Here is a 25,398-nt window from a genome sequence, read left to right on the forward strand (position 1 = left end):
GGACATTCCTGGGTTCCCTTGGCAGTGCCCAGGGAGGGTTGCAGTGCCCATCCCTGGAGGGGTCCCAGGAATTGCTGGAGGTGGCACTCAGGGCTCTGGGCTGGGGCAGGACTGGGACTCCCTGGGCTGGGAGGGATTTTCCAGCCCCAGAGGTTCCATGAAGTGTCCTGTTGAGTTTTTGGGATGAGGGAGATAAGGTGCAGAGCTTGTCAAACTCAGGGATTTGTGTGCAGGACACAGGAGAGCAGCCAGGCAGGTGAGGGAGCAGTGGGTGCCTAATGTAGCAATAAATTCAGATTTGACATCAGACTGTTACACTTAGGAAAGCTGAGAATAATTGTGTTCCGTGCTTTCAAATATTTGACTTTTTTATTAAGTTTTTTCATTTAAATTCAATAACTCTGTGCAGTTTGTGTGAGTCACTGCTGCCTTGTGCCTCTGGGTGATGGTGATGTGTTCACATCTGTGGGGTTTAATGGCTAAAAATGCTCCAGCCACAGGCTGGGGATGTGCAATCACCACTAGCAAAGGGGCTCTGGGAGTCCTGCAGGAATGTCTCAGTCAACAGCTGGGCTTGGAGGGGACTCTGGAGATCATTTCCAGGCTCCTGCCCAGGCGGTGTCACCTGCAGCAGGTGACACGGGAACGTGTCCAGGAGGGTTTGGAATGGCTCTGGAGAGGGAGACCCCAGCCCCTCCCTGGGCAGCTGTTCCTGGCTCTGGCCCCTCCACGCAAAGAAGTTTTCTCATGTTGGGCTGGAACTTGCTGTGCTTTAGCTTCTGGCCACTGCTCCTTGTCCTGTCTCTGGCACCGCTGAGCAGAGTCTGGCACCGTCCTCTGACAGCCCTTGGGGAGATTTGTATGGATTGATGGGATCCCCTCTCAGCCTTCCCTTCTCCAGACTGACCAGGCCCAGCTCCCGCAGTCTCTCCTCATCTCAGAGATGCTCCAGTCCCAAAATGAGCTCTGTGGCCTCCGCTGGACCCTCTCCAGCAGCTCCTTGGCATTCTTCCTTTGTCTCTGCTGCCAGGAACAGGGACAGGAGGAGAGGGAACGGCTCAGGATGGCCAGGGCAGGCTCAGGGGGGACAGCAGCAGGAATTTCCCCATGGAAAGGGAGCTCAGGCCTTGGCAGTGCCCAGGGAGGGTTGCAGTGCCCATCCCTGGAGGGGTCCCAGGAATTGCTGGAGGTGGCACTCAGGGCTCGGGGTGGGGACACGGTGGGGATGGTCAAGATTCAGACTTGATGACCCTGCAGATCTTTTCCCATGGAAGTGATTCTGTGGTTCAGCGATTCCTGAGCTCTGGAGACCAGAGCTGGGCACAATAAACAGATTTATTCCATAAACACCTGCTCAGGCTCTGGAGTCTCTCTCGCAGGGCTGGGTGGGGCGTGCTGCATCTTGTTCCACCTTGTGCCAAAACTCAGGGTGCTGAGCACCCACTTTCCCCGGTCCCACTGCTCTCCCCTCCAGCTCACACCCATTCTCTCTCTCTCTGTCCCACAGGTGGTTGCCAGAACAGCCTTAAAGCCGTGGGTGGCTCTCAGAGCCTGGCGCTGCTGGCCCTGGAGCCCGAGGCCCCCGCGGGGCCGAGCCTGCAGCCCTGCCAGCTCCTCACCCTCTCCCCCATCAAGGTCCCGCTCCTGGCCTCGCCCTTCCCAGGTAAGGTCCTGCTGTGGCCCCAGGAGCTGCTCTGGGCAGCACAGGGCTGGTGTGTGGCTGCTGGCGAGCGCTGGGGTCAATTTGGGTTAAATCCCCGGTTTCTGGAGCAGTTGGAGGCGTTCTCTGGGACTGTGTCAGGAGTGAGCCCAGAGCTCTGCGTGCCCACAGCCCTGGGACGTTCAGGGACAGCTGAGCTGGTTCCTCCCTCATCTCAGGAGGGTCTGTGGGGAAGGTGGGACAGCAGCCCTGGGGTCCTGAGCACATTCAGGAGCTCAGAGCTGGGACAGCACAGCCTGCACCTTCTCCCCGAGGGAGCCCGAGGTGTGCTCACTGCTGGAAGCTCACTCTCTTTTCTGCCTGTGGGCTGAGAACTGTCTGCAGGTGAAGCTGAGGAGGCACCGGGGCATCCCTGCCTGGCTGGCAGCTTCAGGGCAGGTTTGTACCTGGGCTTGGCGTGCTTGGGGCTATTTGCAGAACAGTTATCTGCCAATTAAGTTAAAAATGTAAATGAGGGTGCGTTTTTCCATCGTTTTGGTAATTGGAGTGTAGCACAGCAAGGCACAAGGAGATTGAATTCTGCAGAAGGTGCAGTTCTGGTTTGGCGTTGGTGGGAGAGCTTTAATGAGAAATGGATCCCAGGGATTCTGGTTCCTGGAGAACCTCAGTGCTGTGAGCTGTGGGACCAGGGCTGGGATGACAAAATGGACCCAGAGCAGGGAAGTGCAGGAAAAGGAGGCTCAGGGGGAATTTCTGGCTCTGCACAAGTCCCTGGCAGGAGGGGACAGCCGGGGGGATTTGGGATCTGCTGCCAGGAACAGGGACAGGAGGAGAGGGAACAGCTCAGGATGGCCAGGGCAGGCTCAGGGGGGACAGCAGCAGGAATTTCCCCATGGAAAGGGAGCTCAGGCCTTGGCAGTGCCCAGGGAGGGTTGCAGTGCCCATCCCTGGAGGGGTCCCAGGAATTGCTGGAGGTGGCACTCAGGGCTCGGGGTGGGGACACGGTGGGGATGGGGCAGGGCTGGCACTGCCTGGGCTGGGAGGGATTTTCCAGCCCCAGGGATTCTGTGGAATGACTGAAAATGTTTTTCCTGATCCTCCAGTGACCTACAAAGTCACTTTGGGGTTAACGACCTGCCCACGTTCCCCTGGTCTGGAGTTCATGAAAGGCACGCAGTAGCAATGAACTTAAAAACCCCCAAAATAAATTATTTCCAGCTTCAGTCTCGGTGTTTATTGGTGCCTGGAAGGCTGACCATTGTGTGTGATTACCCCAGTTAATTGATTGTTCCCTGTTAATTGATTCCATCAGAGATCAGTGGCCTATTCCTTCCTTGTGCAGTCCGGTGTCTCCAACCACAGGGATTTGCTCCATCAATGTTCTTAGGAGTGAATATTTATTTTTTTTAGACCTTTGACTATGGTTAGTTTTGCAGTCTTACAGGGAATTCCTGGCAGCCTAATCAGCACCTTTGGGAAGAGCAGGGTGGTAACACAAGGTGGGAGGTGTGGGGAGGGCACGGGGCAGGTGAGCATCCAGGCTCTGCTGCTTTTCCATCCTCACAGAGGAAATTCCTGGCAATTCCCTTGAAGCAAAGCACCAGGAGTTATGGGGAGCTGAGAGTGTGCACAGTGCAGCTGCCATTTTTTAAACTTCATTTTTAAAACTGATTTTAAAACTGATCCCAGCTGGATCCCTGGGAGTGGGGCTGAGCAGCCAGGCCTGGGAGCTTGCTGTGCCCTGGCTCTGCTCTCAGTGCTGCTCCTGGGGATTATTTTGTCACTGTGCTGAGCTTAGAAAAACTTGTAATGATGAAATAAACGCACGGGAGAGAAGCTGCATAAAAGCCCTGGGTTTAATAGCAACATAAAATAGTGTTTTATATGGAATAAAAGATAGAAGCTTGAGGAACCTGTCCATGCAGTGATGTGTGGCTGGAAAGGCTCCAGCTCAGGCTCTGAGCAGTGAGAGGAGCCTTGTCCCACATTTCTGTGCTCTCTGCTCCTGTGAGGTGAAGGGAGAAGGTTCCAGCAAGGCAATTTCAGCCCCATTTTGGGTTACTATTGCTTTTATTTCCTTTCCTCGTTTTGCATCCACTGGTGGTGCTGCTCGTGCATCTCCCAGGCAAATGTTCCCTTAAATATTTCATGGCAGCCACGCTGTGAGTGTGGATTTTGTGCCAGGTTTAACATAAAGACTAAACAGGAGCTTGTGGAGATGCAGCTCCTCACTGAGCTGCATCTTCCTGTGCTCTGCTGGGAGAGGAACCTGCATTTCTGAAATCTGTCCCAAGGAAACCCTAAATACATTAAACTTTGCAAACACCAGCACTTACCTGCAGTAATTAAGGAATGGGGTGTCTGCTAATCTCACATACCCCTCTGCAGCTACTGCAGAAAGAAGTGGGCATTTGTTTTCCTCACATGCAGGTTTTTAATGTTGGGAGTGAAGAAGGTAAGAGATGAGTTTGTGGTTATGGACTCTGTAAATTAGCAGCCAGCACAAATATTAAAAAAGGCACCATCTGCCATAATATCCATTTGCCACCTGTTCCCTGGCTCTCAGCATTATTTAAGGGTTTAAATGTGGTGGTTGAGGCTGCCACAGAACAGCTGGGAAGTGACTGAGCCTTTTTCCTCTCAGCACCTCAGTGCTGTGTGTCCAGCCCAGCTCTCGGTGCCAGGTTTGTGTCCGAGCTCTGTCCGGTGTCCGTCGGTCCCTCCTTGGCAGGGGCAGCTGACTGAGCCAGGCTTCAGAGCACAGTTACTGATGGTTTGGGGTGGGCTGGGGAGGAAACAGCTCCTCCTGCCAGCAGAGGGGCACAGACTGTCCAGAGTGAGCACAGACTGTCCAGAGTGGGCACAGACTGTCCAGAGTGGGCACAGACTGTCCAGAGTGGGCACAGACTGTCCAGAGTGGGCACAGACTGTCCCAGAGTGACCAGAGACTGTCCCAGAGTGGGCACAGACTGTCCAGAGTGGGCACAGACTGTCCCAGAGTGGGCACAGACTGTCCAGAGTGGGCACAGACTGTCCCAGAGTGACCAGAGACTGTCCCAGAGTGGGCACAGACTGTCCAGAGTGGGCACAGACTGTCCCAGAGTGGGCACAGACTGTCCAGAGTGGGCACAGACTGTCCAGAGTGACCAGAGACTGTCCAGAGTGAGCACAGACTGTCCAGAGTGAGCACAGACTGTCCAGAGTGGGCACAGACTGTCCCAGGGAGGGCACAGACTGTCCAGAGTGAGCACAGACTGTCCAGAGTGAGCACAGACTGTCCAGAGTGACCAGAGACTGTCCAGAGTGGGCACAGACTGTCCCAGAATGGGCACAGACTGCCCAGAGTGGGCACAGACTGTCCCAGAGTGGGCACAGACTGTCCAGAGTGGGCACAGACTGTCCAGAGTGGGCACAGACTGTCCCTGAGTGGGCACAGACTGTCCCTGAGTGGGCACAGACTGTCCAGAGTGACCAGAGACTGTCCAGAGTGGGCACAGACTGTCCCAGAGTGGGCACAGACTGTCCCAGGGAGGGCACAGACTATCCAGAGTGACCACAGACTGTCCCAGAGTGAGCACAGACTGTCCAGAGTGACCAGAGACTGTCCAGAGTGAGCACAGACTGTCCAGAGTGGGCACAGAACAGGGGAAGGGTCCCGTGCTGGGGAAGGGTCCCGTGCTGGGGGTGGGTAATGGGGCTCTGGAGTTACTCCCATTGAACCCTTGAGCTCAGCCTAAGGTCCCCAGGGAACCCCAGAACCCCAGGATGGGTTGGTTTGGAGGGACCCCAAACCCCCCATCCCACCCCAGCCATGGCAGGGACAGCTCCCCCTGTCCCAGTGTCCAGCCTGGCCTTGGTGTTCCAGCATTTTCCCAGAGGTTTCCCAGCTGCTTACTGGGAGAGCTGGGCTGAGACATTTGTCCAACCTCTGTGCAAACTCCAAACTCTCTTTCCTTCTCTTGATGAGATTAATTAACAGCTGCAGCCCAGTGAGTGAAAGCTTGGGAAGCTCTGGGCACTGGGGTGGCTCCTGCAGGCTCTGCCAGGCTGGGTGTCCCTGCTGGGCTCACTCCCATCCTTTAGGGATCCATCCCTGGGAATTCTTGGGCAGTTCTCACTTCAGATTAGTCCAGCCCTTCTCTGCACAGAGTTCCAAGGTCTGGGGTGAGCAGAAATGAACGTTCTGGGGAGGAATGTGATATTCCTGTCCCGAGGAGGCTTTGCCTGGCTGGGTGTGCCTCGAGTCTGGATGACACAGGCTCCCTGGGAATGCTGAGGAGCTCGAAGGAGCCCCTTGTAAATGATGTGCCCAGCTCTAATGCTGGGTAACGAAGCAAGGAAATGAATGTTTATAGTTATTAAAGTGATAACTTCCTACCCCTGCTAACATTCAGCACAGAATCACCCTCTGGCTCCCTGTGTGTGTCGGCACACGAGAGGGAAGGTGAGCTCACACAGGGGCTCAGAGAATGCCCAGAACCCACAGGAATGGCACCAATTCCCTTCTCCCTGCACAGGGAATTCCCTCACACAGGGAATCCCTGCTGGGAGCTGGAACTGGCCCCCTGAGACCCTGTAAGAAATGGGGTGATGGCTCTCAGAGCAGAGAAATTCAGCTTTTTTTGGAGGAGGAGGGCAGGGTGAGGTCAGGCCCAGCTCTGAGATCTTGCAGAGCTCTGCACCAGCCGTGCTGAAAGCCAGGGCAGCCCTGGGGGTTCATTGGTGCCAGCACTGGAGGGACCAGAGTGGATTTATGGATCACAGAGCACTTTGTGATGTACAAACAGGCCATGCCAAGGCTGTGGGGTGTCTGGGGAGCAGGGACAGGACCTGAGGACATCAGGACCTGAGGACATCAGGGCAGGGTCACAGTCCAGGCTCCCACGGTGAGCAGGAGAGGCTCTCAGTGCAATAGCAAGGTATTGACAAAAGGACAAATATCAATGCTCCAGTGGCAGCTCCAGAAGACAAACAGCCCAAATCCTCTCAGTCGTGCCCAGCTCTTGGTAAATGTCACGGAAGCCAGGGTTAATTTACTGTATCTGTAAGTGCTTGTTAAAACCCTGAGTGGGGTTTGGCTGCGAAGCTGGCGCTGAGCAGTGTTTAAATCAGCTCTCACCCTCAGGAGCAGCATCCTGTCCCTGCCAGGTGCCTTTCCCTGGCCAGGTGTGCAGGTGCTGCCCCTCCCAGGGGTCACACCAGGAGTTTGGCATTTCCCTGTGTCCCTGGGCTGCGCTGGCCAGGCTGGGCTCTTCTTTCTGCAGCACACTCACATTAATTGAGATTTGTGTAGCTTGGAAAGTCCTCACCAAACTGGATATATTTCTTATAAATGGAGCAGAAGTCCTAGAAGGAAAACCCAAATGGAGTGACACAAAGGAATAAGGCTTGGAAGGATGATGGGATCGTTCCAAGAGGAGTCCTCGCTTGTCCCTCTCCAGAAGATGGATGAGAATTCCTGTGGGAATTCTGTGAGTTTTACATCAGAGCTGAGGGAACACCTTGTTTCAGTGTCTGCTGCTGTGTCCTTAAATGTATTTATAATTAACCCATTAGGAGCTGTGCAATGTGGCCAAGGCTTAGTGGGATGTGCTGGGATGTAAAATAATTCTCAGTGGATGTTCAGCTCCTGTGAGCTGCTCCAGCACTGGGGGACCTGGAGAGGGGAACAAGGGAGCAAATCTTGCCGAGGTCCCTGTACAAGATGGGAGTGATGTTGCTTTGTGTGCTTTTGTCTTGCTTATTAGTGAGGAAAAAAGCACTTTTTAAAGATTATTTTCTGTGTGTTCAGCCAGGTTCATTATTCAGCTGTTGATGCTGGCAAATGAAGCCACAGAGGGGATTTCAACTGATAAATTCCCAATGTTTGCCCTGAATCTGGGCTGGATGTGGGGGAAACTCAGTGCAAAACTGAAGCTGATGGAGGAAGAAATTCCACAATCTCAGTGCATTAATCTCCACTTTTAGGATTTGCATCTGCAGGGTCCTGTAGCTGCTGGTGGAATTCTCAGCACGGTGTGTGAGGCACAGGGACAGCTCAGCATTCCCTGGGGTAAAGGGAACCCTGGAAGGACGAGGGGATTGAGAGCTGAGCAAACCCTGTGCCACAAAACATCCTTTGAATCATTCAAAAATACATTTATCTTGGAAACTCAAATTAATATCGAAATACCTGATTGGTTTATTATAAATATAATATAAAATACCTGGGGTTTATTATGGAGGAATAGAAATTCCAGGGCACCATGGCATGATGTGGGGGAGATCTGCAAGGCTGAGAGCTCACGGTTTGTGGTGGTGCTGTTGTTATTATTATTATTATTATTATTATTATTATTATTATTATTATTATTATCACTATTATCATTATTATCATTATTATCATTATTATTACTATTAATATTAATAGTAATAGTAATAGTAATAGTAATAGTAATATTATTAATATCAATAATATTAATATTAATGTTATTGGTATTGTTATTGTATTGTTATTATTATTTACTATTACTATTATTATTACTATTACTATTATTATAATTATCATTATTATCATTATTATTATTATTACTACTACTACTACTACTATTACTACTTACTATTACTATTATTATTACTATTACTATTTACTATTACTAGTATTATTATTATTAACATTATTATTCTCCCCCTGTTCTTCAGTCAGGCCCCACTAAAGTGCAGAGAAATGTAAGGAGGTAAAATGAATCTTCCTTCTTGGCCAGAATATAAATAAGTGGAATTAATTACATTTCCCCATTTTGAGTGTGCCATGGGAGCTTCCCCAGGGTAGCAAATGGAATTTCATGGATTTCACTGCACTTGCAGCTCTGTGGGCACGTGCAGGACGTGGTGATGGTGACAAGGGGAAAGGATTTGGGGTGGTGGTGGCTGCTCTGGATCCCTGGGGGTGCCCAGGGCCAGCTGGGAGCAGCCTGGGATATTTGGGGTAGTGGGATATTCCCTGCCCTGGAATGGGCTCCAAGGTCCTTCCAGCACAAAGCAGGCTGGGATTCTGTCATTCCCAGAAAACCCCTCCTGCCAGCCCCTGCTGCACACTGAGCTCCCTCTGGAGTGTCCAAACCCAGGCACCTTAACCTGGCTCAGAAACCTCCATAAAAATGGAGCCCAGGATTCACATTCCTGGTTTCTGGCTGGCTGGGTTCAAAACTCCAAACCCAATTTCTGACTCAGATCCTCCCAGAAATGAGAGTTTGAAGATCCCTCCCAGAAATGAGAGTTTGAAGATCCCTCCCAGAAATGAGAGTTTGAAGATCCCTCCCATAAATGAGTGTTTGAAGACCTCACTCCGAAACACAAAGCACTGCTTGGTGCAGGAATAATTTCTGTGCTAGGACGGGGAGAGAGGGGAGGTTCTGAGGGTTTGGTGTAGTAATTCGTAATTCAGTGTGTTCCCTCAGAACTGCCTCCCCTCCAGTGAGGAGATGGAGATTTGCTGCTGGAGTTTGTGTGGGGCTGGAAAAGGATCATGGAAGTTTGGGAAATGGGACTGGAGGGAGCAGTGAGAAGGGCTGTGAGGTGAGGGGTGTGGGGTGATCATCCTCATCCTCACCACCATGCCCTTTTCTCTCTCAGGTGCTCCCACCTCCCCTCCCTGGGCTCAGGAAAGCTCTGCTGGAGCCCAGCACAAACCCCTGCCCTGGCAGGGGGCACCTCCAGCCTTGTTTTCCAATCTGCTGTGATGGCCCCATGAATAATTCAAGAGGAGTCTTTTATCAGCTTCCCTGCTCAGGAGGTCCCCGGGGCAGGGAGGTCACCCGGGTCAGAGCTGCTGCTCTCAGAACCTGGCCACAATTCCAACTGGAGCTTGATTTCCCCTGCTTTGGCTGCAGAGAGGTGTTGATGCAGCAGGAGCCAGGGGCTGGGGGATCTGGGGGATCTCAGGGGGGTTTTACACACCCAGGCTGGAAAGGTCTGTGTCCTGCTTGGCATTTACTGGAGAGGGAATGGGATTTATCATTTAACTCCCTGCCTGGGATAATGGGAACTGAGAGGGATCCTCTCAGTGGGGTGCCAGAAAAATTCAGATTGTTGAGGCTTTAATGCCACTATTAATAATGATTTATATTGCTCTGCTCCCTGGGGCAGGGACCCAGGGAACACCTGGAGCTGTGCCAGGGGGTTCAGGTTGGATTTAGGGAAAGGTTCATCCCCAGGGGTGCTGGCACTGCCCAGGATCCCCAGGAAATGGGCACTGCCAGAGCTCCAGGAGTTTGGAGAACACTCCCAGGGATGCCCAGGGGGGGTTTTGGGGTGTCTGGGCAGGGCCAGGGGCTGGAATGGACAATCCTGAGGGTCCCAGGTGAGGATATTGCACGATCCCACAGCAATTAAAACAAAGCCCAGAGCAGGATCAGAGTTTTAGGCAGCAGGATAAACAATCCTGGGGATGTTTTCCCTTGGCTTGGCTCCAGCTGCTGCTCGTGGGGGTGGTAAATGCAGAGGCTGGTGGGGTTCCATGGGCTCTCTGAGCCCCACACTCACACTCCCCTGGCTCCAGGGAAGGCTCTCCCTGTCCCTGCAGGGTCCCAGATCCTGCTCTGTGTGTCCCTGCAGGGTCCCAGATCCTGCTCTGTGTGTCCCTGCAGGGTCCCAGATCCTGCTCTGTGTGTCCCTGCAGGGTCCCAGATCCTGCTCTGTGTGTCCCTGCAGGGTCCCAGATCCTGCTCTGTGTGTCCCTGCAGGGTCCCAGATCCTGCTCTGTGTGTCCCTGCAGGGTCCCAGATCCTGCTCTGTGTGTCCCTGCAGGGTCCCAGATCCTGCTCTGTGTGTCCCTGCAGGGTCCCAGATCCTGCTCTGTGTGTCCCTGCAGGGTCCCAAATCCAGCTCTGTGTGTCCCTGCAGGGTCCCAGATCCAGCTCTGTGTGTCCCTGCAGGGTCCCAAATCCTGCTCTGTGTGTCCCTGCAGGGTCCCAGATCCTGCTCTGTGTGTCCCTGCAGAGTCCCAAATCCTGCTCTGTGTGTCCCTGCCCAGCAGGAGCCTCTGTCTGTACAGGCAAAGGCTGGATCAGCAGATTTGGGTTATTTTCTCTGAATTCCCTCAGTGTTTGCTGCCCAGGGGATCAGCTCTGCTGGCCTTGGGGGGATCATGGTGAGTGTTTCCTCTGCAGGGGTCCCAGGGAGTTAATGAATTGTTTAATCAATTATTGCCTGGTGGTGATCTCATCCCGTTTGTGGAGAGAACTCGGGGAGTGAGGCAGAGCCCTCGGTTTGACCTGCAGATCCAGGAGATGTCCGGGCTCCTCCACTCCTGGTGCCACCTCGGGGACATGGTGGGCTGGCTTCTCCCTGCTGGAGACTTCCCATCATTTTCCCTCTCCCTTTCTGTCTTTTCTCGTGCCTCTGCCCTCTCCAGCCCAGCTCAGCCAGGGAAGGTTTCAGTGTTTTTTGTTCCAGTGCTGGTTCAGAGTGTGTGAAATGTCACTGTCATTGTCATTTGGGAACAGGACCCCCCCAGGTGCAGAGATTTGTCCCATTTTTGGGCACAGCTCTGCCAAGATTCCTTTTTAATGAGTAAAGGCAGCTTGATGCCTCATTCTCAGTGCAGAGTTTTGGGAAGCAGGGTTTGGCTGGATTCACTGGAGGGGTGTTGATGCCAGGGGAGCAGCAGCCCTGGGATGGGGGCTGTGCTGAGATGAGTGGCTGGTCTGTCCTGGGAAGCGATGGATCCCATGGAAGGAGTGCCAGAACAGCTCAGAAACTCAGAGGAATCATTCCAAATAATCCCACAAGTGTCCCTAAAGGAATGGTTTAAATCCTGGTGCCTTGTGCTGTCCAGTGTTTGTGCTCTGGCTCAAGGAGAACCCCCTGGGCTCTGCTTTCCCTGGCGCCCAGGAAGGGTCTCACAGCCTCACATGGTGATAAAGTGAGTTTATCTGGGATCTCAGAGCAGCCTGAGCTGGCAGGGACCCACAGGGCTCCTGGCCTGGCACAGGCAGCTCAGCAATGCCCCGAGAGCCTGGGCTGGCACCCCTGAGTGTCCATCCTCCAAAACAGCGGCAGGAGCTGCATTTCCAGCCTGGAGCTGGGGGAGCTGAGCCCAGCAGAGCCTGCAGCAGCCACCCAGGGACACGAGGGCCTGTGAGGATTTGCATCATTTGCTTTTCTAAGCAAGGCTTGAATGGGGTTTAATAATCCTGCTATTTCTGTTATTAAATGTGTCGGGTTCAATTCCGTCACGGTGGGTCCTGCTCTCGTGGCTCTTGTGATGAGAAATCTCATTAAAAGTTGGGAAATGCTTTCTGTTAGCTTCTGCTGCTCACAGGGTTCTTCCTTCAGCTTGAACTCTTCTTTTTTCCCATAAAGCCAAAGTTGGGATTTGGCACAAAGGGGGGAACTCCTGCCTGGGACCACAAGGGCAGCACCAGAGGAGGTCAGGGCTGGGCAAGGGGTTTGTTGGGGTGGCCACAGGGCCTTGAACAACCATTCCCCCAAAAGGGAAGAAATGGGGATGCTAAACCTCAGCTAAAATCACTCCTCTGAGGCTCCTTTTAAACTGGGGCTCTGCAAATGCTCCCAAAGCAGGGTTTTGAAGGGCACTCAGGGCTTCCCAGGATTGTCCCTGTCTGGTGGCAGAGAGCAGCAGCACCCAGCACAGGCTTTGGGGGGATATTTTATGTGCCAAATATATTTATTTGGGGTGTGGGGCTCTGCTGGTGCTGTCACTCTCATGGAATCACTGGATAATTTGCTTTTGAGGGGATTCTGCAGCGTCCCTGGCTCGTTTTAGCAGGTGAGCATCAGCAGCTCAGGACAGGGCTGTAAACCACGGCTTTTACAGGTGGCACTCCAGCTTTTCGAGGGGTTCATTACCTTTGATTTCACTTTGCTGTGGAAGCCGCTGTGCCTTCCCTCCTTTCCCTGCTCATTTGGTGGGAATTGCAGAACAGCAGCTCGTTAAAAGAGGAGAAAGCGGAGAGGGAAATTTTCCCCCTGCACAGCTCATTGCAGAAGGTGCTCATTGTCACTGAGCCCTGACTCTGCAGATTTTCAGGAATTCTTGCTGACTTCCCATCTCCCGTCTTCCCTCCCCGCTCCAATAAGCAATTTACTCCAGCATTCACCAGTTCCTGGAGTGGTTATGGCAATGCATATTGAAATGAAAGCTCCAAATGATCCTGCAGAAACAAAAGTGCAGCTCCTGCTGGTGCTGGGAGGGTGCGGGGTCGGGCTGGGAGCCAGCAGGAGCTGGGATCTGCTGGAGATCCCGAGCCATGGGATGGGTTGGGATGACCTTAAATCCCATCTCCCGCTGGCCCAGGCTGCTCCAGCCCTGCCCAGCCTGGCCTGGGGCACCAGAGGTGTCTTATGGAAGAGACTGGTGATGCCTCTCCGTGTTTCTGTTCTGCTGTACACTGATTTGTCTCTGCATAAATCTCTCTCCAGCTGGAGCTCTGTGCCTCGTGCTTTTATTTTTCATTTCGCCAAAGACACAAGACCCTTCACTAATTTCCTGACCTCCTTCCAGGGCAATTTATTCATCTGATGGGATCCAGTGGGGTGACTTGGCTTCTACACCATCAATTTTAAAGTGAAAAAACACAAAACATTTCTGTGCCAAAATCCAGAAGCAGCTCCTGCCTCTTCTGTGATGTCCTCGAGTCCCCCGTGGCAGGCAGTGCCATCCCTGAGATGAGATATCACCTCACCTGCTGAGAGCTCTGCCTTGCCAGGGACAAATCCTGCTGCTGTCACCCCTCCCCTCCCAGCTCCTCCTCACCCTCCTGTGCTCCAGCCTGGCTCATGGATGGTCTCTGTCGCTTCCCAGAGCAGCAGAAAAGGAGCTCTTCAGCAGAGATTTCAGTTTAGGAAAGGGAACACCCAAACAAACACAAAGCACAGCAGAGGCTGATGAAGGAGTGCAAAGCAGTTGGGGTAATTCTGCCAAAAGCTGCCGATGTTTCCAGGGCTGTGTCTCTTTGGGTAGGAGGCTAAAAAATGGTGATTTATAAATTTCTCCTCCTTTTTGCTCCACGTTGCCAGCAGTGTCCCGTGGGCTGTGTGGGGACTGGCAGTGCCCCAGGCCAGGCTGGGAACACCTGGGACAGGGGCAGGTGTCCCTGCCATGGCTGGGGTGGGATTTGAGGTCCCTCCCAGCCACACCAGTCTGGGACTCTGGGGTTCCCTGGTGTAAATGCTGTTTGTGTCTGCTCTGGCCTTGTCCCCAGGCATCCCAAGCCAAGCCTGTTCCCTTTGTTGGGGTGCAGTTCCCAGCTGGATTGAGGGGCTGGTGGCAGCTCCAGGTGGGACGGAGCTGTGCCCATCCATCCCCACTGCCCCTGAGCCCCTGGGCTGCATCCCAGAGGGAAGGGCAAGCAGGGATTGCCATTCCCAGCCCCTGGGGGTGGCTTTGGGAGCATCCCAAAGTGCTGCAGGGGGCTCAGCTGAGCTCCAGCCCACCCTGGGCTGAGCTTGGGCAGGCTGAGCCCTGTGCCAGCTGTGCCAGCTGTGCCAGCTGTGCCAGCTGTGCCCCTGCACAGCAGCCAAGGGCAGCTGCTGCTCAGGAAACACCACACGTTCCCAGCTCTGAGGCAGAGGGAAGGGCATCATCGCATTCAGAAAGTGCTGAATGTTTTTAATGAACGTGTCTGGGCCTTACCAAGGAACAGAGGAAGGAAGGGAAATTTCTCAGAGGTGGCCCCTGGGCAGCCTCGTGTTTACCCAGCAAGAATTGCCTTGAGGAGGAGCACGGTGTGTCCTTGAGGGAAGGGGGAGCAGAGCTGAGGGGCTGCCTGCTTGGTAAAAAGTCGATTTTTTCTTTTATTACAGCTCAATTCTTCCTTTTTTTTCAAGCAAAGAGGCTTCTCTCGTCCTTTGCAGATAGGCAGGACTGCCCCAAATTATCTCATCAGGATGGAGTGTGCTTCTAAATGAAGCAAGCCCCTGGGCCCTGATCTCCAGAACCTTCTGGGCTCAGGAGGTGACGGCAGCAATAAGAAAATGACTGGGTGCATTTCTGGGCTGCAATTACTGATTCCACACTCTCTGCCATGAGACTGCCTGTCTGTGTGCCAGAATGTCCCAAACTCCTCCTCCCCGTGCCTGGGCACACTCTGCCTGTACCAGGGTGAGCACCAGGAGCTCCTCTCAAGGGCAGGACACGACAGCAGGGCGGGTTTAGATCAGTTTTTGGGGAAGTTTGCTCCGTGGAAGGGGTTGTAAAGCATTGGAGCAGGGGATGGTGGAATCACCATCTCTGCAGGGATTTCAGAGTGGCACTTGGGGACGTGGTTTAATGGTGACCATGGTGGTGCTGCTGGTTGGGCTCCATGGTCTTAAAGGTCTTTTCCAACTTTTCCAACTCTGATTTCCTGCTCCCAGCTGGTGTCACCCACCTTGGGGCTGGGAATGGGCAAATTCCCCCAAAGTGCCGTTCCAGTAGTGAGAGGATGGGATGAGAAATGGGATTACTCTGGTTCCTCCTCCCCACAGCACCCTGCAGCCCGCTCTGCTCGGCCTGCAGCGTCCCTCAGCAGCACAAGGCTGGGTTTGGGTTCCTCTGCTGGCTTCCCTCGGGCAGCAGCTCTGTGCTGATGCTGCCCCAGCTGCCTCACCCTCATCACACAGCGCTCCAGGTTATTGTCTTCTCTGGCAACAGCTCTGAACTCCAGCCCTGCTTCTCTCTCTCTCTCAAGCCCGAGTCCCGCGGGAGCCGTGCAGGGGCAGCGGGAATGAGTTCAGTGGAAATGCTGGCACTGGCTTTTAGCAGAAGCTGAGGTTTCCCCGCAGCACCAGGCAGGGGATTCTCACTTCTGGTGCTGGCTCCAGCATTCCTCACATCCCTCAGGGCCTGGGGGAAGTGCCCAGGGCCAAACCTCAGACATTTTAATGCCTTGAACTCAGTGCCAGCGATGGCCAGGGAAAGCAGGGCAGACACCAGAGTGGTGAGGATAAATCTGTGTCTGATCCCCTCCTTCCTTCTCCTGGCTCTGCCCACCCCTGTCCCTCTCACCTTTCCCTGTCCCTGTCACCTTTCCCTGTCCCTCTCACCTTTCCCTGTCCCTCTCACCTTTCCTTGTCCCTCTCACCTTTCCCTGTCCCTGTCACCTTTCCCTGTTCCTGTCACCATGCAGCCATTCCCAGTTCAGCCATCCCCAGTTCCCAGTTCCCAGTTCAGCCATTCCCAGTTCAGCCATTCCCAGTTCAGCCATTCCCAGTTCAGCCGTTCCCAGTTCCCAGTTCAGCCATTCCCAGTTCCCAGTTCCCAGTTCAGCCATTCCCAGTTCAGCCATTCCCAGTTCCCAGTTCAGCCGTTCCCAGTTCCCAGTTCCCAGTTCCCAGTTCCCAGTTCCCAGTTCCCAGTTCAGCCATTCCCAGTTCCCAGTTCCCAGTTCCCAGTTCCCAGTTCAGCCATTCCCAGTTCCCAGTTCCCAGTTCCCAGTTCCCAGTTCCCAGTTCAGCCATTCCCAGTTCCCAGTTCAGCCATTCCCAGTTCCCAGTTCCCAGTTCAGCCATTCCCAGTTCCCAGTTCCCAGTTCCCAGTTCCCAGTTCCCAGTTCCCAGTTCCCAGTTCAGCCATTCCCAGTTCCCAGTTCCCAGTTCCCAGTTCCCAGTTCCCAGTTCAGCCATTCCCAGTTCCCAGTTCCCAGTTCCCAGTTCCCAGTTCCCAGTTCCCAGTTCCCAGTTCAGCCATTCCCAGTTCCCAGTTCCCAGTTCCCAGTTCCCAGTTCCCAGTTCCCAGTTCCCAGTTCAGCCATTCCCAGTTCCCAGTTCCCAGTTCCCAGTTCCCAGTTCCCAGTTCCCAGTTCAGCCATTCCCAGTTCCCAGTTCCCAGTTCCCAGTTCCCAGTTCCCAGTTCCCAGTTCAGCCATTCCCAGTTCCCAGTTCCCAGTTCCCAGTTCCCAGTTCCCAGTTCCCAGTTCCCAGTTCAGCCATTCCCAGTTCCCAGTTCCCAGTTCCCAGTTCCCAGTTCCCAGTTCAGCCTCAGCCCCCCCAGCCCCTCAGGTCTCCCCTCGGAGCTGTCACAGTCACTCAGGTTGGGGCTGTGGATTCTCTGCCCGAGGATTCTCAGGTTTCTCTCCCTTCCCCTCCCTCCCCTGGCCCCTCTGTCCCTGCTGCAGGTAAGGGCAGGGTGGGTGGATGTGTTTGGAAAACACTGGAAATGCTGAAATAATCTCAGAACGTGTTCTCCAAAGGCACCTTTGGCTCACCAGGCCTCCCTGGCTCTGCAATCACCCCAAACTTCACGGGGAAGAACGCTTTCCTCCTCCCTCCCCCTCCTCAGGGCTGTTTTGGAGTGAAATTGGCCTAAATGCAATGACGGGGTTCACATCCAGCTGTAATTCCAGCCCAGGTTATGCTCAGTTCACACCAGAGCTGATATTGCATCGTGACATTCAACCCCATCCAGGCTTTATTTGTATTCCAAAGCCATCCATTGCAAGGACTGCTCTTCATAAGCACAAAGAGCTCCAAAGCATAAATATTTATTTCTTAAAGGTTAAGATTGCCTTAAATCATTCCAGCTTATTTGGTGAGCAGCAGTTATAATTAAAGTAAGCAGTTGAACTCGATCTGCATGTATGAAATGCATAGATATGTGTATATAAATATATATTTATATATACTTGACTCTGGTGCGGATGGAAGCCGTGGGATAATTGCTCCCATCACATCAAAAGATGCACTGATATTGTTCCTGGATTGGATAATAAATCAGCAGAAAGAAGCAGCTGAAATTATATAATGGCAAGTCACGTTTGAGCAGGCGGCAGAAGCCGAGGTGGGGAATGAGCAGAGCTCGTCTCGAGTGCTGGCTGGAATTGCAGGGGATAATTATGCAAGTTATGGAAATCATTCCAGTTTTGGCTGTAGAGAATTGACAGAACCCGAGGATGGGGCTGGGAGCAGCCTGGGACAGGGGAAGTGTCTCTGCCATGGCAGGGGGGCACTGGGTGGGCTCTGAGACCCCTCCAGCCCAGCCCAGGCTGGGTTCTGTGCTCTGTGTTGGGATGTGGTGGGGACACGGGTCCCTGAGAGCGCTCAGGGTGTGTGCGTGGGCTTTTAGAACAGCTTGGAGCTTTCACACGAGTTATTCCGGAATGTGGAGAGGTTGGGGTGGGAACCACGAGTAGCTGGTGGAAGGAAGGGGCAGGAAATCCTGGAGTGTGCTTGGGAATTGTGTGGTTGCCAGTCTGCCCTGAGGCAGGGCTGTGTCTGTGCAGTTTGACATGGGGGCTGCTGCTGGCACAGCTGGATCCAGCCTGGCACAGCTGGATTCAGCCTGGCACAGCTGGATTTAGCTTGGCACAGCTGGATGCAGCCTGGCACACCTGGATTTAGCCTGGCACGGCTGGATTCAGCCTGGCACACCTGGATTTAGCCTGGCACACCTGGATTCAGTCTGGCACACCTGGATCCAGCCTGGCATAGCTGGATCCAGCCTGGCACACCTGGATTCAGCCTGGCACACCTGGATCCAGCCTGGCACAGCTGGATCCAGCCTGGCACAGCTGGATTCAGCCTGGCACAGCTGGATCCAGCCTGGCACACCTGGATCCAGCCTGGCACACCTGGATTCAGCCTGGCACAGCTGGATCCAGCCTGGCACAGCTGGATCCAGCCTGGCACAGCTGGATCCAGCCTGGCATGAGATGGGGCTGTGCCCTTTGGAAAATCCCGGGCCCAGTTAGTCGGGATCAGCGCTGCAGGTGTGAGCTCAGCTCTGGCAGCAGGCAGGAGCTGTGAGGGGCTGGGGAGCCTGGTGTGACAGACCTGCCCTAGCACCAGGCCTGCCTTACTGACTGCTCATGAATAATGCACGTCAGCAAGGCACAGAGATCTGCTTTGGGCCTGGGCCCAGCAGACTAATCCTGGACAAAGCTGCACTTTTAAAGAATTGGCAAAATTATTCCCCGTGGATAGAGTGGGACACAAAGAAGTTGTGATGAGTAACAGAGTAAAACAGAGGAGTGTCATTTAAAATGAGAACACTGGTCCTGCTGTGACCTGCTGGGAGGCCGTTGATCTATCCTGGAAAATTCTTACTTTGAGGGCCACATTTTCATTAATTTGAAATTTCTGGCGCTGTTTATTGGCTGAGAATCCGTGGGCATCGTGGCCAGGACATGAGCTGAGCACAAACCTCGTTTAACCCCGCAGTGGGGGCAGGAGATGGGTTCAGCAGATGAATTCACTGGATCACTGAGGCTGGAAAAGCTGCCCGAGACCCCCAGCTGCAGCTGCAGGTGCAGCACCGTGCTCACCACCGGCCTCGAGGGTGGGGAAAACAGCCAAGGCTTCTAAAGGGGGTAGGAGAGGCTTTCTGGGGACGGTCTGAGACACAGCAGAGACCTCTATAATCGAGTCAGGGGTCAGGAGTTTATTTCAGGGCTTGGGGGAGAGACAGAGCCTGCTCTGAGCCAGCAGATAGAGCTCAAAGCGGGCTCGGAGAGAACAATACAAAAGGGGGTAAAATATGAATACGTGAGCTCAAGACTGAAGATTGCTACGAAAGAGAGTGACAGAACAGAAGTGAGAGAGTCAGGGAAAAAGAGAGAGAGAGAGAGAGTAGCAAGAGAGCAGCAAGAGAGACCAAGAGTTAAGAGCTAAGAGAGACCAAGAAAACTAAGAGAGCCAAGAGAGACTAAAAGTGCTAAGAGGGCTAAGAGTTAAGAGTTAAGAGAGAGAGTTCTCTTTTACAATTACTTATATAATCTATACATTTGAATATTCTATTCCTTCACTAACTAATCTTTCTAAGTGTACTAATACAGTAACATTTGAGTGTGACCTATAGAAATCGCTGCTTTTGCATATTTTTAGTTATCTCAGGGTCCTTCAGACCTTTCCTTATGAGGCTGGGGAGAGGGGTCTCAGTTTTATTGGGGGACAGAATGTGTTCTGGCACACCAGCCTGGTTTCTTTGAATTATTCAAACCCTGCTTTCATTTGTATTTCTTCCTTAGCCTTTCTGGCTAAAGAGTCATATTTATAATTTCTTTCTAATTCTACCTTCCCAACAAAAGGGAATTTTTATTTCCTAGGGACAAATTCCATTCTTCCCTTATGGTTTGCTCGCAGGTTCTGCCTCCAGGCTGGACACGGCCGTGGGCCCCTTGGTGCCAGCACAGGTCACCCGTGTCACCGCCGTGGCCGCGCCCGCCGTCACCCTCATGGCCACCAACCTGATGGACCCTGCTCGGGCAGGTGGGTGCTGCTCCATGTGCCCATCCCAGGGCTGGATTGTGGCTGACACTCCTGCAGGGATGGGCTCCCTGAGGACCCCCAGGTTTTCCTTTGCCTGGCCTGGGGCCACTCAGGTGCTGCTCTCGTCACCTTGGAGGCACCACGGGGCCCTGAGGGCACATGCCCAGCGCTGTTCTGGGGGAAAAAAGGTGCTTTCCAGGAATTCCTAGGGATCAGCTCAGACATAACCTGGCTGACCTCCTCCCTGGGGGTTGCACTGTGTTACCAGGGGAGCTGGGGCTGCCCCAGCCCTGGAAGGGTCCGAGGCCGGGTTGGGTGGGACTCGGAGCAGCCTGGGACAGTGGAAGGGCTTTAAGGTCCCTCCCAACCCAAACCAGGCTGTGGTTCCAGCAGGGCAGTGGCAAACAGCACCTCTTGGGCAGTGCTGGCTGTGTGCCTGGAACAGCCAGCCATGGAATGGGTTTGTCCCTGAACTCCAAATTCCAACAGGGAATTTGTCCGTGTCATTCTCCTGTTCCCATTGCAAATCCCCTGCAGAATACCAGGGAGGATTGTGGCAGGAAGAAGAAAAGCTCAGCTCAAGGAGATCTGTTCTGAGAGGGGAAAGGAGCACGTGGAAGGCACAGCAAGAATGGTCAGAGCAGAAAACAACAGCACCCATGGGGAAACCAGGGTGGGAGGGCAGGAGCAGGAGTGGAGCTGTGTCCCTGGAGCAGTGCTGAGGGCAAGGTGGGATCCAGTGCCTGGAGCAGGGACCTGGCTGTGGAGCCAGAACTGAGATCCCAGTGCCTGGATTGGAGCAGGAACCTGGCTGTGGAGCCAGAACTGAGATCCCAGTGCCTGGAGAAGGAACCTGGCTGGTGGGACCAGAACTGAGATCCCAGTGCCTGGAGCAGGAACCTGGCTGTGGAGCCAGAACTGGGATCCCAGTGCCTGGAGAAGGAACCTGGCTGGTGGGACCAGAACTGAGATCCCAGTGCCTGGAGAAGGGACCTGGCTGGTGGGACCAGAACTGGGATCCCACACTTGGATTGAGTTAGACCCAGCAGAGGAGGAGCTGGGATCTGCCAGGGGAGGTTTCAGGCTGATCTCAAACACCAAAGCAGTGAGGTTGTAGGAAGAGGCAGAACTGACCTGTGGAGATTCTGGGGGAGGATAAACACCACAGTGTGGGATGTGTGTACTTAATAAATCCAGTTCTTGGGAGCTTTTAGGAGACAAAATGTTAAACTTTTTTGATATTAATGGAGGTTTGGCCTCTGCATATTTTTACAAAACAAATTTTTATGATGCCTTGTCCACAGCTCCTCATGGCATGAATCCATCTTCCCTCTTCCCCTCCCTCTCTAATTCTGCTTTTAATGAGATGTTTGTGATCACACCCAACATCCTCTGTGCTATACCCAAGGAGTTTTGCTGCTTCACCTTTCCTTGCCATGCTGTGAATTATTCATGTCCCTGTACCTGCCGTGGAGCCCTGGAGAAGCCTCTTTAATCAGGAGCATTTATCTCCATCTCCTGCTCATCCTCAGCAGCCGAGCTCACCAGTGCTGCTTGTGCTGCTGAGCTGGGGGTGAAAAGGAGGTGGATGTGCCACACAGAACCTCAGGATCCAGAGTGCTTTGGGCTGGGAGCTCATCCCCCCCTGCCATGGCAGGGACACCTGGGGACACCCCGAGGAGTCACACACACCTTGTCCTGCTGCAGGAGGGATGGGCCAGCTCAGCTCACACCCCAGATGAGGAGCACAAACACACAAAAACCCCCAAAACAAGAAAATCCTGTGTTCACTGACATCGTGCTGTGCTCGCTCCTGTGCTGGGCTGGCTCGGTCTCTGTCTCACCCCTGCTGTCCCCAGAGGCCTCGCTGCTGTCACACCTCTGCAGGCAGCAGACACTTCAGCATTTCAGGATGGAGACAGCTGTCTGTAAAGGAGAGGGAAATGTTCTTTCCCTGCTTCCCCTGGAAATCAATCCCTCATTCCCTGGGGATTCCTGCAGGGCTTAGCTGAGCACAGCAGGGTCTGCGGGCTGGGAGCAGGGGGTGCCCAGGGGGAAGGGGAGCAGAGGATCAGGGAATTAATTATGCTAAATTAATGCTTTGGGTTGGGAAAACCCTCTGAGATGGTGGAGGTCAGCCAGGAGCCCAGGCCTGCCCTGCCCGTGTCCCCAGGGTGTCCCCAGGGTGTCCCCAGGGTGTCCCCAGGGTGTCCCCAGGGAAGGCAGGACCCCACACTCGGTGCAATAAAGAGGTTCCATGTGTTCCACTGAAATGTGGTGTTTGGAGAGATGAATCCTGGGCACAAGGGGGGTGTGTGGATAACGGAGGAAGGGGTGGCAGGAGGAGGCTCAGAGCCACGGGGCAGCACTTTGGGTTTTCTTCAGCACTTTGGGCTCCTTGTGAGTTTATTTCAGGTTAAAAGAGCTCCTTTCCCCCCACAGATCGTGGCAAGGAATCGAGCAGAGCCTCCCGCCCGCCCACGCTGATCCTGCACACGGAGAGGAAGAGTGGCCCCACGGGCAGTGACAGTGACAAGGTCAGTCCTGGAGCCTCCTCCCGAGCCTTTGGGACCGCTGAGCTGCACAAACCCGGCCCAGGGGCAGGATGGGCCAGCCTGGAGCTGTGCAGGATCCTTCCCTGCAGTGCATTTAAAGAGCCTTGGGCTGAATTTATCTCAGGGCTGTGCAGGAGCTCTGGCATTGTCAGGGATGCTTTGGTCCCCATGGAATCCCAAAATGGTTTGGGTTGGAAAGAATCCCAAATCCCACCCATCCCACCCCAGCCATGGCAGGGACACCTTCCCCTGTCCCAGCTGCTCCAGCCCCAATGTCCAGCCTGGCCTTGGGCACTGCCAGGGATCCAGGGGCAGCCCCAGCTGCTCTGGGCACCTGTGCCAGGGCCTGCCCACCCTGCCAGGAACAATTCCTGCCCAAGATCCCACCCAGCCCTGCCCTCTGGCACTGGCAGCCATTCCCTGTGTCCTGTCCCTCCATCCCTTGTCCCCAGTCCCTCTCCAGCTCTCCTGGAGCCCCTCCAGGCCCTGGCAGGGCTCTGAGCTCTCCTGGAGCCTTTTCCAGGTGAACATTCCCAGCCTGGCTCCAGGGCAGAGGGGCTCCAGGGATCGTTTGGGTCCTCTGGGCTCTCTCCAGCAGCTCCAAACACTTTATTGCAGTGTGGTGGGCCCAGAGGGGCAGCAGGGGGACAGGACAGTCAGCCTGTCCCTGGGGCAGTGCTGCTGTCCCTGAGCAGCCCAGGGAGCTGCTGGAGGGAGCAGAGCTTTCCTGTCCTGCTCCATGCCACGCTCCGAGTTCTCCCTCATCCCTCCCTCCCCTGGGAGCTGCTGGCATGGACAGGACCTGCTGGCTGCCTTTGCATTGCTGCTGCTCTGAGTGGGGAGCCATTTCTGTAATTCCCATTTATCTGAGCTGTGGGGAGGCATTCCTGTAATTCCCATTTATTTGTGCTGTTCCAGAGACAGCTGGCTGGAATTGAAAAAAAATTTAAAAAACAAACATATAGATAGATAGATTAGATAGATAGATAGATATAGATATAGATATATAGATATATATATAGATATAAATATAGATATAGATATAGATATAGATATAGATATAGATATAAATATAAATATAAATATAGATATAAATATAGATATAAATATAAATATAGATATAGATATAAATATAGATATATATAGATATAGATATAGATATAGATATATAGATATAGATATAGATATAGATATAGATATAGATATAGATATAGATATAGATATAGATATAGATACAGATATAGATAGATACATAGGTATAGATAGATATAGATACAGATATAGATATATATATAGATATATAGATATAGATAGATATAGATAGATATAGATATATAGATAGATATAGATAGATTAATAAATAAAATAAATAAAATAATTAAAGCAAATAAAAAATAAAATAAAATAAAATAAAATAAAATAAAATAAAATAAAATAAAATAAAATAAAATAAAATAAAATAAAATAAAATAAAATAAAATAAAATAAAATAAAATAAAATAAAATAAAATAAAATAAAATAAATAAAGCCTCTCCTGGGGTTCTGGCCATGGGGTGACCCCCTCCAGGCTGAGGGGGGATCTGCAGCTGCTGGTTGTTAACCACCCCTCTGTGTCTCTCCAGGACCACTCCTTCAAGCTCGTGGCTGAGGCTGACAGCGCTTCCAACGGGAACAAGCCCGTGGCATCCACACCAGTGCCAGGATCCCCGTGGTGAGAGCCCTTTCCTGGGCTGGGAGCTGGGAAACGCTGCCAGGGGTCCCTCTGGCAGAGCTTTCCTGGGGAATGGCCCGAGGGAGGGTGCGGGAGGGAGCCCAGGGGGCTGGCAGGGAAGGGCAGGTCCTGGGGTGTCCCCGGGGTGTCCCTGGAGTGTCCCTGGGGTGTCCCTGGGGTGTCCCTGGAGTGTCCCTGGAGTGTCCCCGGGATGTCCCCAGGCTGTCCTGGGCTGTCCCAGGGTGTCCCAGGCTGTCCCAGGCTGTCCCCAGGCTGTCCCCAGGCTGTCCTGGGCTGCCCCAGGGGTGTCCCCAGGCTGTCCCAGGCTGTCCCCAGGCTGTCCCCAGGCTGTCCCCAGGCTGTCCCCAGGCTGTCTCAGGCTGTCCCCAGGCTGTCCTGGGCTGTCCCAGGGTGTCCCAGGCTGTCCCCAGGCTGTCCCCAGGCTGTCCTGGGCTGCCCCAGGGGTGTCCCCAGGCTGTCCCAGGCTGTCCCCAGGCTGTCCCAGGCTGTCCCAGGGTGTCCCAGGGTGTCCCAGGGTGTCCCAGGGTGTCCCAGGGTGTCCCAGGCTGTCTCAGGCTGTCCCCAGGCTGTCCTGGGCTGTCCCAGGGTGTCCCCAGGCTGTCCTGGGCTGTCCCCAGGGCTGCAGTGCCCCGCTGCGGGTGATTCCTGGTGCTGGCCAGGCTCTAAGGCTGCTTTATCCCTTGGAGCAGGTGTGTGGTGTGGACTGGAGATGACCGGGTGTTCTTCTTCAACCCCAGCATGCAGCTGTCGGTGTGGGAGCGGCCGCTGGACCTGAGGCACCGCGGGGACATCAAGCGGCTGCTCGAGGACCCCCCGCACAAGCGCAAGCTGGAGCCTGCAGCAAGTAACCCAACCCTGGCACTGCTGCCCTGTCCCTGGGATCCCCTGGAACCCCTGGGATCCCTTGGGATTCCCTGGGATCCTCTGGAATCCCCTGGAACCCCTGGGATCCTCTGGGATCCTCTGGAACCCCTGGGATACCCTGGGATTCCCTGGGATCCCCTGGAACCCCTGGGATACCCTGGGATCCCCTGGAACCCCTGGGATACCCTGGGATACCCTGGGATCCTCTGGAATCCTCTGGGATACCCTGGGATTCTCTGGAATCCCCTGGAATCCTCTGGGAACCCCTGGAATCCCCTGGGATCCCCTGGGATCCCCTGGAACCCCTGGGATCCCCTGGAATCCTCTGGGATCCCTTGGAACCCCTGGAATCCCCTGGGATCCCCTGGAACCCCTGGGATCCCTTGGGATTCCCTGGGAT

The 25,398-nt window shown here is 53.7% G+C and overlaps 1 protein-coding gene across 1 annotated transcript in view; it reads left to right on the top strand.

The window, feature by feature from the left end:
* Positions 1 to 25,398, top strand: part of TCERG1L (transcription elongation regulator 1 like) — a 49,319-nt gene that overhangs the window by 11,630 nt on the left and 12,291 nt on the right. Inside the window, exons 4-8 of the mRNA XM_086899520.1 lie at positions 1,508 to 1,663; positions 19,721 to 19,846; positions 22,289 to 22,383; positions 24,025 to 24,113; positions 24,824 to 24,978. Coding sequence (XP_086755646.1) covers positions 1,508 to 1,663; positions 19,721 to 19,846; positions 22,289 to 22,383; positions 24,025 to 24,113; positions 24,824 to 24,978 — 621 coding nt within the window. The remainder of the gene's footprint in view (positions 1 to 1,507; positions 1,664 to 19,720; positions 19,847 to 22,288; positions 22,384 to 24,024; positions 24,114 to 24,823; positions 24,979 to 25,398) is intronic.

Source organism: Cyanistes caeruleus, chromosome 8 (assembly GCF_971803275.1).
Source record: "Cyanistes caeruleus chromosome 8, bCyaCae1.hap1.1, whole genome shotgun sequence".
Lineage (NCBI taxonomy): Eukaryota > Metazoa > Chordata > Aves > Passeriformes > Paridae > Cyanistes > Cyanistes caeruleus.